Source organism: Oncorhynchus gorbuscha, linkage group LG08 (genome assembly GCF_021184085.1).
Source record: "Oncorhynchus gorbuscha isolate QuinsamMale2020 ecotype Even-year linkage group LG08, OgorEven_v1.0, whole genome shotgun sequence".
In the NCBI taxonomy this organism is placed as follows: Eukaryota; Metazoa; Chordata; class Actinopteri; order Salmoniformes; family Salmonidae; genus Oncorhynchus; species Oncorhynchus gorbuscha.
The window spans coordinates 26,403,097-26,421,206 of record NC_060180.1 but is presented as its reverse complement, the minus strand read 5'-3'; the positions used below and the strand labels follow the sequence as shown (position 1 = coordinate 26,421,206).

The 18,110-nt window shown below is 44.3% G+C and overlaps 2 protein-coding genes across 2 annotated transcripts in view; one reads left to right on the top strand and one right to left on the bottom strand.

Annotated features, from left to right (window-relative positions):
• LOC124041413 (cytoplasmic polyadenylation element-binding protein 3-like) overlaps positions 1-10,179 on the top strand; it is an 83,183-nt gene extending 73,004 nt beyond the window's left edge. Inside the window, 4 exon segments of the mRNA XM_046358956.1 lie at positions 443-561; positions 808-922; positions 1,400-1,581; positions 5,787-10,179. Coding sequence (XP_046214912.1) covers positions 443-561; positions 808-922; positions 1,400-1,581; positions 5,787-6,014 — 644 coding nt within the window. The 3' untranslated portion in view covers positions 6,015-10,179.
• A 3,511-nt stretch (positions 10,180-13,690) lies between these two features.
• LOC124041412 (TATA-binding protein-associated factor 172-like) overlaps positions 13,691-18,110 on the bottom strand; it is a 66,072-nt gene continuing 61,652 nt past the window's right edge. Inside the window, exons 32-39 of the mRNA XM_046358955.1 lie at positions 17,850-17,991; positions 17,493-17,623; positions 17,167-17,289; positions 16,350-16,502; positions 15,888-16,096; positions 15,372-15,531; positions 14,957-15,127; positions 13,691-14,781 (exon numbers count right to left, since the gene is read on the bottom strand). Coding sequence (XP_046214911.1) covers positions 14,638-14,781; positions 14,957-15,127; positions 15,372-15,531; positions 15,888-16,096; positions 16,350-16,502; positions 17,167-17,289; positions 17,493-17,623; positions 17,850-17,991 — 1,233 coding nt within the window. The 3' untranslated portion in view covers positions 13,691-14,637. The remainder of the gene's footprint in view (positions 14,782-14,956; positions 15,128-15,371; positions 15,532-15,887; positions 16,097-16,349; positions 16,503-17,166; positions 17,290-17,492; positions 17,624-17,849; positions 17,992-18,110) is intronic.

The following is an 18,110-nucleotide window of genomic DNA, read 5'->3' as shown; positions in this document are numbered from 1 at the left end:
TTGGAAAGTATTAGGTTGATACATTTTGCATGGCGTCCTATTTTAGTAGTGGAACGGAACAGACTTGCATTTTAGCGGTGTCAGCTTTCAGGCAGGAAGGTACTGGGTGTGCAGTCCTGTCTTCTGAAATCTTGCTGAAGGGGATCAGACCTCAAGTAAATCAGATTTAAGAGGAGATACTCTGAGAATATGAATAGACTCGTGAAAAGAACAGGATATTTTCACTTTCTTAGACTTTCCTCTTGTCACTTTCCCTAAAAGTAATCTATGGGGCCATTAGAGACTGTCGTAAATGGTTCAGATTTGTTTCAAAAGCCACTACTAACTTCACCTGGTCACTGAACTGGTCACTCACAAATTCATAACTATATAGACAGTACATAGTGTACTTACTGTGAATGGGGATTTTTTTTAAACACTTCCTCCTTCCCTTTTCTCCCAGGCTATGCTTTCCTGCTGTTCCAAGAGGAGACCTCTGTCCAGGCCCTGATTGATGCCTGCATTGAGGACGATGGCAAGCTTTACCTGTGTGTCTCCAGCCCAACTATCAAGGACAAGCCAGTAAGTGAAGGCTACAATATTACACTGTGCTGTAATACCTTTTTCACACTACTGAGCCAAACCAAGCCAAGCAGACCTGTACTTTGCCATTGTGGTTCCACATTCACCATGGTTGCTGGAACTGTGCCGGTAAGGAAAATAACCAAGGTTGTACGGGCCAGGTTGCCACAATCATGTGAAAAGGGTATGAGTGTGAATTCCTCGTCCGACACAGTCCTTCGTGAATTACGTATCTCTTTTCTCCAGGTCCAGATCCGCCCCTGGAACCTAAGCGACAGTGACTTTGTGATGGACGGCTCCCAGCCGCTGGACCCCCGAAAGACCATCTTTGTGGGGGGCGTGCCCCGGCCTTTACGTGCAGGTAAGGGGATTAGTCAAAGTGCCTGTTGATCAGTGGATAAGTTGGTGGGTCGTCTGTGTATTGGCTGACTAGCGTAGACTAAAAATAATAAAGTTGTGCCCGTGAGAAAGCAATCCACTTTGTTTCCAGGCGGTGAGCCAACTGGTGGTCATGTAAAGTATTCATGCAAGGCCCATTAGGTGGTATGCTTGGGACAAACATCACTGACTGTCTGTCTGCTATGTGACCTATGCTAATTATAACAACAGTCCCAAGAATGTTACTGACTGTCAGCGAAGAATGTTGTTCAAGTTGAATGTCGCATCGGTTTGTCTCAACAAAAATGAATTTCAACTTTTTTCCTCCATTTTCATTAGACAAACTATAAGCGTGCGGTCATAACATTCTGTCGCCATCTTTCTCTCTCTCTTTCTCTCGCTCTTTCTCTCAATCTTTCTCTCAATATCTTTCTCTCAATCTCTATCTCTCTCCCTCTAGTGGAACTAGCTATGATCATGGACAGGCTGTATGGCGGCGTGTGCTATGCCGGCATCGACACTGACCCGGAGCTCAAGTACCCCAAGGGGGCGGGCCGAGTGGCCTTCTCCAATCAGCAGAGCTACATCGCTGCCATCAGCGCCCGATTTGTTCAACTGCAGCACAATGACATTGACAAACGGGTTCGTGAAGACCAATCACTGTATTCAAAATGTCTCTATCAATAGTGATTCAGGAGTTGCCCTAAATGCTGGATAACAGGGAGATATATTTAGCAGATGAATAATGACTGGGTTGTGTTCATTAGGGCACGCAGCAGAAAACATTTTGCAACAAGAAACAAAAAGGAGTGTTTCTAATTGGACCAGCACAGGTAGTCCCTCCCTGTTTCAGTCATTTTTTTTTTTTTGGTGGCGAATAAACATGACCCTAGTTTCACCTCCCTGTAGGCTTTCCTACGGTGTGCTGCTGTGGATCTGAACTGTTTTTAACTCAAATTCAGTCTTTCTATACATAAGATCTGTCATTATACGCTGGTTTCCAACCAACCGTTCAGCGAGCCTACAATACAGGGAGCCCCGGTTAGGTCTGTGGAACTGTGTAATCACTGTGGCCTTTGGCTGCTCTAGGGTTAACAGAAGTCCCAGACGTGGGAGGGTTTAATTATAGGACGTCCCTACACATGTATATTAGCTTCAGCTCTGTTGCTGACGGGTTATTTTGAGCGAGCTAGCCAGATCGAGTATGGCCGATCGTGACCAACCAAGACTGATCGTCTGCCAGCCCAGAGAGGCTAGGCTCATTGGGGGGGGCTGCTCGGTCCACACTCACTCTGGGCTGCTATCATCTAATATTCAACCCCAGTGGCTGGTTGAGCAGACAGTGTCTTCATTCTGATTGACCCTGGGACGAATTCACATAGTCCAAGAGTAGGAGTGCTGATCTAGGATCCGATCCTCCCATTCCATATACTTACATTGATTATTACTTAAAAGATAGATCCTAGATCAGTACTCCTAACTCTAAGACATGTTTATAATAAGGGCCCAGATCACTAGACCACTAACAAGGCACATGATGGGCTATAGATGAGATCTCTGCACTGCAAACCCTCACTATCAGCCATAGAGATGGTACGAGAGAAATCTATTTTTCAGATCCCCATATTTGTCTGAGGCCAAGGGAAGCTTGGAATGAATGAGGGGATACTGGCTGGGGAGCGGGGGGGTACATCTTTGGAGGCTCTACCCAAAAAGGCCCCTCTCGCTCCCTCCCCTCCCTCCATACACACTATAGCCCCATTTGGTCAACCACCACTATGCCACACCCAAGTTCTCTCAGGGTAAAGTAATGTTCATGCTTGTGGTTGAGGCCTAAGGCCTCGTTCATTGGTGTCCAACCGCACCACTTTTGTTTTCACGTTTCATTTTAGTTCCACCCCAAGCAACACAATCATTCCATTAGCAGTAAATGTCCTCTTGGAATTGTCTTAATGATAGGCCAGAATGGTTCAATTACCTCAGACTATTGTGGTACTCACTAAGGTGATAATTACATTTAATAGCCTGGGTGCCATTCTGTTTCTGGGTCATATTCATTAGTGCACACTCTGGAAAAGCATATTGCAATGGAAAACAAAAAGAGCCTTTCTTATTGTGGCGGCAGCGTAGCCTAGTGGTTAGAGCATTGGACTAGTAACCGGAAGGTTGCGAGTTCAAACCCCCGAGCTGACAAGGTACAAATCTGTCGTTCTGCCCCTGAACAGGCAGTTAACCCACTGTTCCCAGGCCGTCATTGAAAATAAGAATATGTTCTTAACTGACTTAACAAAAATTGGGCACATTCAGGTAGTCTCTCCCTGTTTCAGTTCGTTTTGGTGCCTAATGAATATCCAGCTTTGGCAGCTTGTCGTGGTCTTTCCAAAGCCCATGTTTGTAGTCATGTTTCAGCTAATTAGCTTGTCATGTCTTTCCGAAGCACTTGTTCTTGTTGAGCCGAGGTCAGACAGACAGTGCTTTACAATATATATCTCCAGGGCTGGGGGTTTAAAGAGGACCCTTCATTACACTGTCCTGTGCCCAAGAACAATAAAAGGTAACCTGCCTAAATGACTACTGACCTGTAGCACTCACGTCTGTAGCCATGAACTGATTTGAAAGGCTGGTCATGGCTCACATCAACACCATTATCCCAGAAACCCTAGACCCACTCCAATTTGCATACCGCCCCAACCGATCTAGAGATGATACAATCTCTTGCACTTCACACCACCCTATCGCACCTGGACAAAAGGAACACCTATATGAGAATGCTGTTCATAGACTACAGCTCAGCGTTCAACAACATAGTGCCCACAAAGCTGATCACTAAGCTAAGGACCATGGGACTAAACACCTCCCTCTGCAACTGGATCCTGGACTTCCTGACGGGCTGCCCCCAGGTGATAAGGGTAGGTAACAACACATCCCCTATGCTGATCCTCAAAACAGGGGCCCCTCAGGGGTGCGTGCTCAGTCCCCTCCTGTACTCCCTGTTCACTCATGACTGCACGACCAGGCACGACTCCAACACCATCCTGAAGATTGCCGATGATACAACAGTGATGGGCCTGATCACGGACAATGACGAGACAGTCTATAGGGAGGAGGTCAGAGACCTGGCCGTGTGGTGCCAGGATAACAACCTCTCCCTCAACGTGGTCAAGACATAGGCGATGATTATGGACTACAGGAAAAGTAGGGCTGAGCACATCCCCATTCTCATCGACGGAGCTGTAATGGAGCAGGTTGAGAGCTTCAAGTTCCTTGGCATCCACATCACCAACAAACGAACATGGTCCAAGCATACCAAGACAGTCGTGAAGAGGGCACGACGTAACCTATTCCCCCTCAGGAGACTGAAGATATTTGGCATGGGTCCTCAGATCCTCAAAAGGTTATTTTGCTGCACCATTGAGAGCATCCTGACAGGTTGCATCACTGCCTGGTATGGCAACTACTTGGCCTCTGATCGCAAGGCACTACAGAGGGTAGTGCGTATGGCCCAGTACATCACTGTGTCAGAGGAAGGCCCCAAAAAATTGTTGAAGCCCCAGCCACCCTAGTCATAGGCTGTTCTCTCTGCTACCGCATGGCAAGCGGTACCGGATCGCCAAGTCTAGGTCCAGGAGACTACTAAGCAGCTTCTACCCCAAGCCAAAAGACTCCCAAACATCTAATCAAATGGCTACCCAGACTATTTTTATTGCCCCCTCCTCCCCATCTATGCATAGTCACTTTAATAACTCTACCTACATGTACATATTACCTCGACTAACCGGTGTCCCCGCACATTGACTCTGTACCAGTACCCCCTGTATATAGCCTGCACATTGACTCTGTACCGGTACCCCTTGTATATCGCCTCCACATTGACTCTGTACCGGTACCCCTTGTATATAGCCTCCACATTGACTCTGTACCGGTACCCCCTGTATATAGCCTCCACATTGACTCTGTACCGGTACCCCCTGTATATAGCCTCCACATTGACTCTGTACCGGTACCCCCTGTATATAGCCTCCACATTGACTCTGTACCGGTACCCCCTGTATATAGCCTCCACATTGACTCTGTACCGGTACTCCCTGTATATAGCCTCCACATTGACTCTGTACCGGTACCCCCTGTATATAGCCTCCACATTGACTCTGTACTGGTACCCCCTGTATATAGCCTCGCTACTGTTATTTTAATGCTGCTTTTTGATTATTTATTTTTATTTTTTATTTAATTTGTTCTTAACTGCGTTGTTGATTAAGAGCTTGAATGTAAGCATTTCAATGTAAGGTTGTATTCGGCACATGTGACAAATAAAATTCAATTTGACTGTCAGGCTGTTGTGGAGGGACCTTCTGTATGTAACCAGGCCATGCTAACACACTGTGTCATCTCCATGGAGACACAGATTAAATAGCCTGTCCACACGCACCTGCTTCGGTGCAAAAAGAGTCCGACAGTGGTCTAAGAATGTTGTGTAACACATGGCAGCCATTTTGAATCTACAATATTCGCCACACCAGTTTTTGCAGTGCTTTACCCATAAAGAGAAAAATAAGAACCGTCCGAGACAGAAACATATTTGAGAAGTTGATATTTTGAACCTTTAGGAAGTCACCGTGGTATTATAGGGGTAAATTAATACATTAACATTTCCTGGACTCAGGAGCTAATGGCAATATCTTGCAATTGGTCAAACTTTTTGCCTAAAGCGTATAGACTACCTTTGTTTACATTCTGACCATAGAGATTCAAGTTTGAATCAATATTCACGTTTGAGTTCAATCTACTCCTCAGGCCAAGAAGTTAATGAACCAAAGTTTCTCCTTTCTCTGACTTTTGACCTTCAGGTTGAGGTGAAGCCCTACGTCCTGGACGACCAGATGTGTGACGAGTGCCAGGGGGCGCGTTGCGGGGGGAAGTTTGCCCCCTTCTTCTGTGCCAACGTCACCTGCCTGCAGTACTACTGCGAGTACTGCTGGGCCAGTATCCACTCCCGGGCAGGCCGAGAGTTCCACAAGCCACTGGTGAAGGAGGGGGGCGACCGCCCTCGACAAGTGTCCTTCCGCTGGAGCTGAGGAGCCCTCGTGCCCCCCCCCCCCACCACGACATCGGTGAAGAGAACTACAAATACATGGTTCATTCTTTTTCAAACTACAACGCTTGACTACAAACTCATTGTCCAGTGTACCCTTACGATAATAGGGGGAAAAAATGTATTGCGTAAGTCTATCTGCTTAGAATTTGCACTGTGGCACAAATACTCACTAAACACACATGGGATGGTATGTTAGAGAAACCTGATTTATGTTTGAGTCCCCTGTTCCATGACCGGGTTGGTCAGTGTCTCCTGTAGAACCCCACTGAGCTGTGGCAGAAGTGAGACTATACAGTACATATATATTTAAAAGGTATATTTTTTTGTTCGTTTTATATATATATATCTTATCTATACATATATATAGATAATTACATTCTATGTGAAAGGAACATGCACTTATTAATTTTTAGGATATTGCCCCTTTAAAAAAACATTACCAAAGGCAAAAATAAAATTAATGCATACAGAAAAACTGAATAGTAAGATGAAGATGTAGATGTAGCAAGACTAAACAGTTATCCAGAAGTGTGGGCCACAGTAGCCCAGATAAAAATAACATGGCTATATTTTCTCTCCATTTTGACTTTGAAAATAGTAAAATTAATACCTCAAGGCGAAATCAGATTTTGTTTCGCTTTTGATTAGTAGGTCTTTTTTTGTATTTTATTTTTTTACATTTTATTTTCTAGCATTATGTTAATGTAATGCCGCAATAGCTTTTGCTGCTAAATCCATGGTATTAACAGATACCGTAGTAATTTATTCAGGCTAGGGTGTTCTAGCAATTATGATGGCACCTGGTGATAAGGATGATGACAGGCTATCATTGTAGGTAGACTTGCGGTTGGGCCAGTAACCGAAAGGTCGCTGTTTTGAATCCCCGAGCCGACTGTGATAAATCTGTCGATGTGCCCTAGAGCAAGGCACTTAAACCCTATTTGCTCCTGTAAGTAGCTCTGGATAAGAGCGTCTGCTAAATGACTCAAATGTATTTGTATTTTTTTTTATAACGATGAGAGGGGGTTGTCCATTACTAAATGATGCCTAGTATGTTGTGGGGTAAAGGGTGGGGTGGGGGTGGGGGGTCGCCCCTTAATGCATGTATACAGTATTTCAATCAAGTTGTTGCATGCAGTATAATTTCAGTATCATGCCGACTATTCAATTCTGGCCATGTTTGCACAACATGCTATAGATGTACGTACAACTAGCAAGAAACTGGACACAATAGGGAAGACAGACTGGTCAAAAATCCTACACCTCCAGTGCGATATATGTTAATAGCCACAGGGCCGCAGTATGAACACTGCTTCTGCACAAGGTGGCTAACCTGACCAGATGACCAAAAAGTCATACGAATCATGAATCCAACGAGATGTAGGATATATCATTTAAGCTGTCTATGATAGGTGTAGTACTTTTTTTGCAGTGATTTGTTAATATAATTGTTGAGTTTTTTATACCATATGTAGTAAGGTCTGAGTATGCCTATAGAACTGTGATATGCTTTAACTGTTGTTGATGTCCGACAAAAGTCATGTGGAACTTCATGAGCTAGTTTATGCACACGTATTTCCGTTCTCTCGTACACACATTCACACACACACCAGACCAGGGTTCAAATACATGTGTATTTTAGTATTCTTTTTTTATACTTATTTTCTGTGTATTTGAGTATTTTCTAATAATGTGGCCTGAATCAACTACTTCTATTATAAGTATTTGAAAGTATTTTCAAATAATTTCCTATAAAAGCCTACGATATTGAAGTATTTTCAAATACAATAATTAACTGCATGGGTGTGTATTTGAGTCAGTGTATTTGAGTATTTTCAAATACTTTCCAAGTGGATTTACAAATACATTCCAATATTCAACTGCTTGTATTTTCAGATCAAAAATATGTTTTGAAAGTAATTAAAATAACCAAAATAGTATTTGAACCCAGGTCTGACACACACTCACTTTACACAGGTTCTCGTTCTCTTACACACACCTATGCACTCAAAGTCTGACCCAAACACACAGAACATATGACACAGACTTAAGTGAGCTCGACTCTGAGAAACACAGAACCACTGTCTACCGTTGACAAAGCGTAGGATCATGTCCCCAAAAAACCAAAGAGGCAACACATGTTCAACTTAAACCACCAACACATACGGAGACCACAGATGATACTGTGCGAAGCATTAAGCCCGATGTCTGTGGGCTTCAAGGTGCAAGGTTTAACATTTGTACTGTTGTGGTGACGAGGCATTAAAGCCAGTGATGAGAAGACCGACCGAACATTGAAGCTACTGGAGATTTGTGGTTTAGTTAACTGAGCTTCTCAGCCCGCACGTAACGTTGTCTCGACATGGCTACGGGGGGGGGGGGGTTTGTTTGTTGGTTGCTTACATTGCCAGAACATTGTGTGCTATCTGGGTTTACCGTATTTATCCAGATTTTCCTGCAAAGCTTGAAATAGAATAATGACCTGCTAAAATGGTGGACATTTTTATTTTATTTTTTATCTGAAAAAAATACACAAAAAAAGAGACTAACCATGAGTAATAATAAGTATCCCTATGAAAGTGAATTCTGGGTGTTTTTGTGATATTTCTTTCCCCGCCCAGAAGGGTTTCTATGTTTGTTCTTTCTCTATAATAGACATTTGTTATGCACTACTCTTTCTATGTGGACAGTTTTCAAGAGTCAGCTATTTTTTTTTGGTTGAGAGAAAAACAAAAGCGTGCTTTCTGAATGACACGATCTTTTTGCAATACCTCAATTTTGAAATATAGTAGGAGAGAAATTGATATTTTCTAAATTTATTACAATTAAAAACAAGTACATACATTTATTCGAGAGATGATTTAAGTGGTTGATTTGATTTTTTTTTTTCATTATTTTGCTTAATTTTAAATGGTGTTTTTTTTTTAAACAACTGAAGGAGCTAGAGCATTCTAACTTTGATATAATGATGTTGTTAGACGAATTGAGGAGTCTACCTTGTTACAGAGGCGGTTGGAGTGAGTTTCCCGCTGGTCTGATACCCGTGAAAGTGCAGAGTCACTAAGACAAACATATGAGTGGTAGTCTTCCAAGGAAAACCATTAGTCCACAAAAACAATTCTACGGGATAAGTCTATTTGGTGCTTAGAAAGATAACTGAAAATGCTTCCCTTTTTTGTATATTTATAATCAATAATTTACTATGCTGACCAGAATTGTGAAAGAGATCTTCTGTTCATGTTATTTTTTAAGAACTTTTTTTACGTTTCCTAAAAGTATGTGCTCCCTTTGTTTTGTAAAAGCAACATACCTTGATTTGTTAGCCGGACATTGTTTGAAAAGAGACTGAGCAGATGGAGGTGGAAAGAAAAATGTCTTCTTTTTTTTTTTCTTTTTACAATTAAGAGATTCAAGTGTAACTTGATTTCAACTGTAACTTGATCGAAAGTCCCCAAGGTGCATCAATTGAGTGGTGGCCTTCTATTCACGCAAGACTTGAATTAGTCAAAAAATGAAGGCTAAAAACCTGTTCTTTGTTGTAATGTGCAATACTGTTTGTACTGTTTGTAAAAAAGAAAAGTGGGAAAAAAGGAGGCATAAATCTTTATTTTCATTGTGATTCACTAAAATCATTTTCTACTGTTTATTTACTTACTCTACATGCTAGTACCTTCCAGTAGTAATGTAGCCTTTGTACTGAGAACATTTTCATTTTTTGCTAAAAAAGAAAAGACTTTAAACATATTGAAATATTTTCATTTTTTTATTTGTTTTCTTTACATATTTCTCAACCATTAAGTTATTTCTGGGGGAGACTTTCATATCTGGTCAATGTCATTCATATTATTTAGCATTTTTACATGAAATAAATTAATCTTATGATGCTAATTCTTTAAAAAAATATATATTTTTGTTTTCTTTGACTATTTTATTTTTGGAAGTTGAAAAAACCTTTGTAATATTGTTTTTTAAGTGTCTAGATTTTGGAAATGCAAAGCCTATGTTAACTCGCTGATGTTGCTTACATTAGTGTGACGATAATAGAAGAAAGAAATACGAAAAATGAATACAGTGACGGTTGACATTACGTGATTGGTAATGTGTGAAACAAACTAATAGGCAATACAATAAAAAGGCAGAATGGAGCAGAATGTTCTGATATTGTGGAAGCTGGACAATGATATACTTACCTCCTACTGCTTCTGCTGCTACCACTATAACCCCACCTTGTATCGTCAATGATGCTACTTTCAATGATGTTGTATGGCCACGTCGCACCACTTCCACTGATGTGAGACATCACATTAACTCCTTTAAAACGCAAGTCATGTCACATGAGCCCCCCTTTAGTTTCAGGTGGTGGGTTAACCCCTGTCGGAGCCTGAGAACTGGCTATGTGGACTATTGAGATTTTGTGTTTAAGTATGAATGTAAATGTGAAGTGGAGGGTGTGACTTGTTGGAAACTATTCATCTTAATGAGAGGAGTCATACATCTAAATCTTTGGCATGTTTTCTTTCTCTCCCCAAACCAGCTAGATTGCTGAAGTGGATGAACTGACCTTAGATTTGAAATACATTTGACCCAAGAAACCCTATAACATCCTCTGATATTATGCGGTGTGTTCTTTAGGAGATGACAGTGACTTGATTTTTCCCTTCATTTACGTAGACTCGTAGTCCATATGAAGTGTTGTGACATCACTTCCTGTACTACAGTATGGTCATCAATAAGTTTTTAAAAAACGCAAATGCTGGTTCAAGAATGTTACTTCTAGCTTGCCTTTTCTACCAGTTTGTACAGGTGTTCTACTGATATCCTTCATCTCTTTTACGAACCCAATGGTTGCTTTCTCTCAAGGATCAATATTACACTCATTCCACCAAGAATTTGTCTAGTATTTATCCCTTTTCATACCCTGACAATAATAAGCAATTGTATGTGCAACTGAAAGGCTAAGACTTGGTAGGAAGAAAATCATGTGATTTGGTGGAGGCATTTGTTATATAATCCTCTTTAATTATACCTATATATTTCATGTAACACTAGATTTGGATAGTATGTACTTACGCTTCATGGACATTCTCTCTGGGTCGTCATTAGGCCTCTTCATTATGTTGTGATCTCAAAAAAAGAAAATGATTCAAAACCTGCTCAATAGTTGTTGTTTCTCTCAGACAAAATCACCCTTCGTTTATTTTTCGAAGTTATACTATGTATTTGTGGTTTGATTACGGGTTCCATCTTGACGAGGCTTTGAGATTGTTGACTTGGATATATATATATATATATATATATATATATATATATATATATATATATATATATATATATATATACTACAAATTCAGACGAGCATAACTGGTTTAAAAACATGGGAGCTCTATGCTGCTAATGCTTACTACTACTGCTTCAAGTGTGTACTTCCCACCTTACTTTTCCCTTTTCTGTACTAATAACTAAATCTTATTAAACATAGTTGTATGATGCTGTGAAACATTGTCTTCTTTTGCATGGCCTCCTTTTCCACCTTTCTCTCATCCCTTGCATTTGTGCTTGACTGTGTGTGACTGGAATGGAACGATGTGAAGTGAGAAAAGCAACGTATCAAGAGAACTATACTGAACAAAAATAAATGCAACTTGCAACAATTTTAAAGCTTTTGAGTTACAGTTCATATAAGAATCTGTCAACTTAAATAAATGCATTAGGCCCTAATCTATGGGTTTCACATGACTGGGCAGGGGTGCAGCCTTGGGTGGGCATAGGCCCACTCACTGGGAAGCCAGGCCCAGCCAATCAGAATGAGTTTTCCCCCACAAAAGGGCTTTATTACAGCCAAATAATCCTTAGGTTTCATCAGCTGTCTGGGTGACTTGTCTCATTATGACTCTGCAGATGAAGAAGCCGGATGTGGAGGTCCTGGGCTGGCATGGTTACACGTGGTCTGCACTTGTGAGGCTGGTTGGCTTATGGTAGAGAAATTAACATTACATTCTCAGGCAACAGCTCTGGTGGACGTTCCTGCAATCATAATGCATGTTGCCTCAACTTGAGACATCTGTGGCATTGTGTTGCCTGACAAAACTGCACATTTTAGTGGCCTTTTGTCCCCAGTGCCTGTGTAATGATCAAGGAGAGGGATTACATTTAGGTCATTAGGGGTTTAGCAGCGTTTCAAATGTGTATGCAAGTTAAACCGTAGTTGTGCTTTTGCCACAAGCACCTACTAAATCTGACATGTTAAATCACAAGTCTTCAAAAGGGTTGACCAACTTGCACCATTGTTCTTGACAACTCTTCCAAGCACTCCCTTTTCCATGCTGTTCGTGCATGTTCAGTGATCCATAATCTAGAACTGTCCCTCCGTGTAGCAGAAACATATTACATGTAGTAGGTGTCTGAGGAACGGTACCACACCCAACCTGCTTCAACAGATAAAATCATTGAGAAATCCAGCCTTATTCCCTTACTGGTAAGGGGCTGATGCAGCAACTGATTATACCTGGTGACATGCGTCCTGTGCCCACATTCTTTTTCTACAGGTATGGAGACAAAATACATTGTGATCTGATCTTCCTGACCACCTCCGGAGGTAGTTTGGGATGCATTGTCTGGATATCGTACGAGGGTAGACGGATCGGTGACCGCTGATAACTGCAGAACGTCTTTGCAATTGTTAAAGGATGCAGATGCTTGAAACGAAAACCGACTGCATTAATGAGTACTGTACGCAACATAGGCCTATACATTTCAATTGAGTTCTAATTTGCTAATTGTCAGCGGTCAAATTTGTCCTTAAATACATTTCATGTGTTAGTGCACTGAGTAAGTGCCAAAAGGTGATAATAGATTTCTCTAGGAGATGATCCGTCAACAGTATTGGCAGTTAATTGTAAAGTAAAAAGGTACGATTTGAATGAGGAAAGCTGATCCGACAGCAGCGATGCCTCTCGATCCTTCCGGTAAACACATGCTCCGACGCACTTGCGACTGTTCTCTCTGCGTAGTGTTTTGGGCAACGCCTGTTGCAACTTCTGCCGTTGTAGGAACGATCCATCGCTATCGGATCATTGACAGATGACGTCAATGTAAATAAATAAAGGGGATTTTTGAAAGAAAGTCAAATAATTGACATACAGGGAGGGACCAGGGAATCTGGGAACACGTGACATTTTAATACAATGTGAACAATATCGGGACAAAAGACACGAGCACCATGTATAAGCGGAGCTTCGGAAGCCTCGCACATTATGTCATCCGTCAGACACTGATTGTTACAGCCTCTAGTAAGGTTATGATGCAGATTATGACCTATGGTGCCTTTTTAAGAGGAAAGGGAATCTGGATTCACAAAGTACCAGATGTGCGGCAGCAATGTGTCTGAGAAGTTTGGTAGTCAGAAGTTCATGAAAGCAATAACACTAGTTTGCCCATCACCTCCGACTAAAGCTCCAGTATCACTGACATGGTATAGTCATCTTTACTTTCTCTTGCTTTTCAACCTCATGCTGCGCCTCAAATGGTCCCGATCCACTTTCCACTCAGAGCTAATGTCAGTGCCATCATTCCTAAATGCAAGGACACCCTCTACTGGCCGTGTTCAACATAGGAATGCAGTCTATGGGGACAGTACTGGACGCACAAAACAGGACGCCCGCTGAAAGCTCTAGAATTTATTATAACTATCAGTTTCAACAAGGAGCAACAATTACAGAAATATTTACAGGTCTGCATTTTCTTAAAACCCGTCCCCTTGTTTCAGGTTGGTCCCCGCGGTGTAAGTCCCTGTGAGGCTGCTTCAGCGCAGCTCCATTTAGAGTGACGAGGTTGGGGACGAGCAGCGCCCGGCCATGGCTTTTCCAATCCTGTGCCAGGCCAGCCAAGTGTTGTGGTCCTTCTGTAGCTCAGTTGGTAGAGCATGGCGCTTGTAACGCCAGGGTAGTGGGTTCGATCCCCGGGACCACCCATACGTAGAATGTATGCACGCATGACTGTAAGTCGCTTTGGATAAAAGCGTCTGCTAAATGGCATATATTATTATTATTATTCTATGTGGGCGAGAAAGGTCAAGTGAATGTGCTTACACAGGACATGTGTGGGGAGACTAGCGCCACCTGGGGGTGGTATAAAACACCCCTTCTAGCCAGTAGTCACAGTGCAATCCAGTTACCAGCTATAAAGAGCCAGCACTCTGGTGTGTGCGCACGTGTTCCTATAAGACGGCTCCCCCTCTCCTTTCCTCCAGTCAAACATCTTGTTTTTGCCTATACAGTCACTAGAACACTGGTAGTGTTCTAAAAGTGGGTGTGGGAGTGCTTTAAGACTTGAGTTTAGAAGGCGGACCGCCACAGGGCTGGAGTGGTCTCTGGGGCAGTCCCATCTTGCTGCTCCACTGTACAGGCAGCCTCAAGGAGAGACTAGATGACCCTGCTCCTCTGTTCCCCCGGAACAGGAGGGCACACAGGACTAAAGGTGGGAAGGCTGTCTAGATAAGTGGGCTTTGGGGTGGGAGAATACTGGGGAAGCCATGGGGATAACCAGAATTAGACTGGTAGATAGCACTGAGCCCTGGATGGTTTAGCCTGGCTGGGTAAGTGAGGCTAGTGGAGCGAGTGCATAAAGCTGTCCAGGTTGTATTCGGTTTCGTACTGCTGCTGGTCCCACAGGTCCCCCAGGCCGTCCAGCACGTTCTTAATGGAGGCTTTCCCTCCAGAGGACGACTCGCCCTTATCATCCTTCCCTTCCTAGACGGAGAGAGACAGGTTAGAGAGATCGAAACATACACACACACACACTGGACAGGCGATACTGGTTAAATAGATGTGTGTGAAAGAGTAGAATGACTAACACAGAAGAGGGGAGGTGCACACGTGTATAAGTGTGTGTGTGTGTGTGTGTACCCAAGCGAGCGCTACTGACCTTGTCCAAGGTGAAAAGGTTGAGGAGCTGGTCGGTGCCCATACTCTGCAGACTGGCGTTCTCCTGGCTGATGACAGTGTTGGCGATGCTCATCTTGAACTTCTGCAGGCCCATGATCTTCTCCTCCAGGGTGCCACGCGTGATCAGACGATACACGTTCACCACGCGTTTCTGCAAGAGGAGACACACCGTTACAGAAATGTGGCACTACGTCGGGACTGCCAACCGGACAAGCCTGTGCGCATGTCTGAGACTAACTACATTGCAGTTGGGATCAAGACGAGTGATTCTGAAGCCTCGGCTTACTCAAAATTGATCCACTCAAACATGCTTTTTGCCTGATTCACGCCGTAAGGCCGAACCAAACCACACTCTGCTGGCCTGGATATTTTACATGCAGAGGCAGGAAGTTTACCTGTCCTATCCTGTGTGCGCGGTCCATGGCCTGTAGGTCTCTCATAGGGTTCCAGTCGTGCTCCACAAACACCACCGTGTCAGCGCCGGTCAGGTTCAGACCCAGACCGCCCACGTGGGTGGTGAGCAGCAGCACGTCTATGGAGGGGTCGTTGTTGAACCTGAGAGCGAGCGTGACAGAGCACCGTAGAGAGAGACAGCGAGAGAAGGACAGTGCCACTCAAATCAGATGAGGTCTGTGAGTGACACGTCAGCAAAGGCGGCAGGACTGTGCCTTAGTCTGGTGTAGCAGTCTAAAAGCTCCTGACTACACATAAACCCCTCCCCCCCAGCGACGTAGGTTCCAGCCTCGGCTCAGCCTACTGTCTGAGCCCAATAGCGGTCCCTCAAAATACTTCTAAGGGGTCCCGTCCTAAAAACAAATAACACTACTGATGATAGTTTGACCCCAATGCCATAGGCATTGTATTGTCACACACAGGACCCAAAGACTCCCTCCATGCTCCTCCCTTCTCACCTGGAGACGATGGAGTGGCGCAGGCCAGTCGGGACGCTGCCGTCCAGTCGCAGGTAGGTGACGGCGGGCAGCTGGGGCTTGAGCAGGTCGTGCTCCACGATGTCCAGCATGCTCTTCAGCTGACAGAAGATCAGCACTCTGTGCGGGGCCACCACCGCCTCTGTGCCCTCCCCTGAGCCGCTGCTGCCCAGACCACAGTCTAACAACAACTGGAATAGGGGGAGGGGGCTCAGTATAACAACTTACTCACAGGGGTGTTTTTATCTGTAGGGGTTGAGTAGGAGGTATCTGCACCTCACTCCACTACAATCCCAATAACTGCCACTTCTGGAGCAGGGAAGATTTAGGGGACAGGAATAGGATGGTACGTGAAGGCAGAGAGGGGAATAGGGGTGGTGCGTGGCTGAGATTGGGGTCAGGAAAGGGGAATGAGTGGCACCTGGAGGTAGGGTATAGGGGTACCTGTTTGAGAGCTGAGAGTTTGGGCGAGTGCTGGATGTCTCGGAGGCTGGAGTGTTGTGCTGCCAGCTGGTCTGTGATGCGCTTGTACTCTGGGTGCTGTGGCAGCAGTACCAGGCCTGGGTGGTTACACAGCTTCCGCAAGTACTGCAGAGCCTGGAGAGGGAAGAGGATGTAAATAACAAATACCAAGTACGGTGAATACGCACAAATTTAAAAGATATAATAACAATTTGGTGGGTGATTCTATTTTGTCCTATTCTACGCATGTGTTAAATGTGTGCTGCGCGGCGCAGCAGTCTAAGGCAGCGTTCCCCAAACTCGGTCCTGGGGCCACCCCCGAGTGCACGTTTTGATTTTTGCCCAAGCACTACACAGCTAATTCCAGTAAACCAACTCATCATCAAGCTTTAATCATTTGAATCAGCTGTGTAGTGCTAGAGACACCCTTGGAGAGTGGGGGTCACGGCCGGAGTCTGCCATTATCAACGGCGGCCCTGAAGAAATGGCGGTTAAGTTCCTTGCTCAAGTGCACAGACAGATTTTTCACCTTGTCGGGTCTGGAATTTGAACTAGCAATTGACCCAAAACAATGCTTAAGCTACCTGCCATCTTCTACCATTTTCTATGCAGGCCAAAAAGCCCAGGCACAATCCACAAACTAAAATGAAAGCAGTCACATACATTGACCTGTGTGTGTGTGTGTGTGTGTGTGTGTGTGTGTGTGTGTGTGTGTGTGTGTGTGTGTGTGTGTGTGTGTGTGTGTGTGTGTGTGTGTGTGTGTGTGTGTGTGTGTGTGTGTGTGTGTGTGTGTGTTTACCTGGAACACGTGGCCCGTGGCCTTCAGCTTGGGCTTCTCCTCTTCGTGGATGGAGGCTGTAGAGATGGTGTCCTCCACACTGACCTTGGCCCGGGACTTGGCAAAGTCCTCATACAGCTGAACCTGCAGACAGAGAGCGAGACGACGTGTTTGAGGGGATCAGTTTGAGCAAGGTGAGGCGCAGAATTGCTCACCTTAAATCATATAATGAGTAGTTATTTGGGATTTTAGGCCATCACAACAGAGGTAAGCTACTGCTGTTCTCTTCATATGAAGAGACCGTCTATATGACGTTATAACAGCGGTTCAGAGGTTTCCTAGTGTACCTGTAGAGGGCTGAGGTTGCAGTAGTAGTCCTGGATGATCTTGGGGGGCAGGTCCTGCAGCACGTCCTTCTTCATTCTCCTCAAGAGGAAGGGCAGCACCTGGCGATGCAGCGCCTCCATGGCCAGCACCCCTAGAGAGGAGGTGCGGAACAGTCACCACAAGAAACAAAAACACACCACCGTCGGTGTCAGATTTGTTGGGATTGTATTTGTTCTGCCATGGGAAAATCAAGTGTCGCAATGTCGTCACAACCACAGTGCCAAATGAACAAGACCCAGCTTCCGCGCGCTCATCGTTAGGCATTCACAACTGGTGATTACAGCAACATCAGAACAGAGACAAATCGGATCTTTTACCGGCCTCTTGCTCGCGCGACGAGCTCTTGGCGTCACGGCTGGCCAGGATGGGCTTGCCGTAGCGGGCAGCAAACTGGCGCTCTGTGCCCAGGAAGCCGGGCATGAGGAAGTCAAAGAGCGACCACAGCTCCAGAACATTATTCTGAGGAGAGGCGGCAGAGGGAGAGAAAGTGGGAGAGTTATATTACACTGAAATAAACGCTGAGACTTGGAAGTAGTCCGACTGCTTGGACTGAACTCCTCTATGAAGGCTACAGCGGC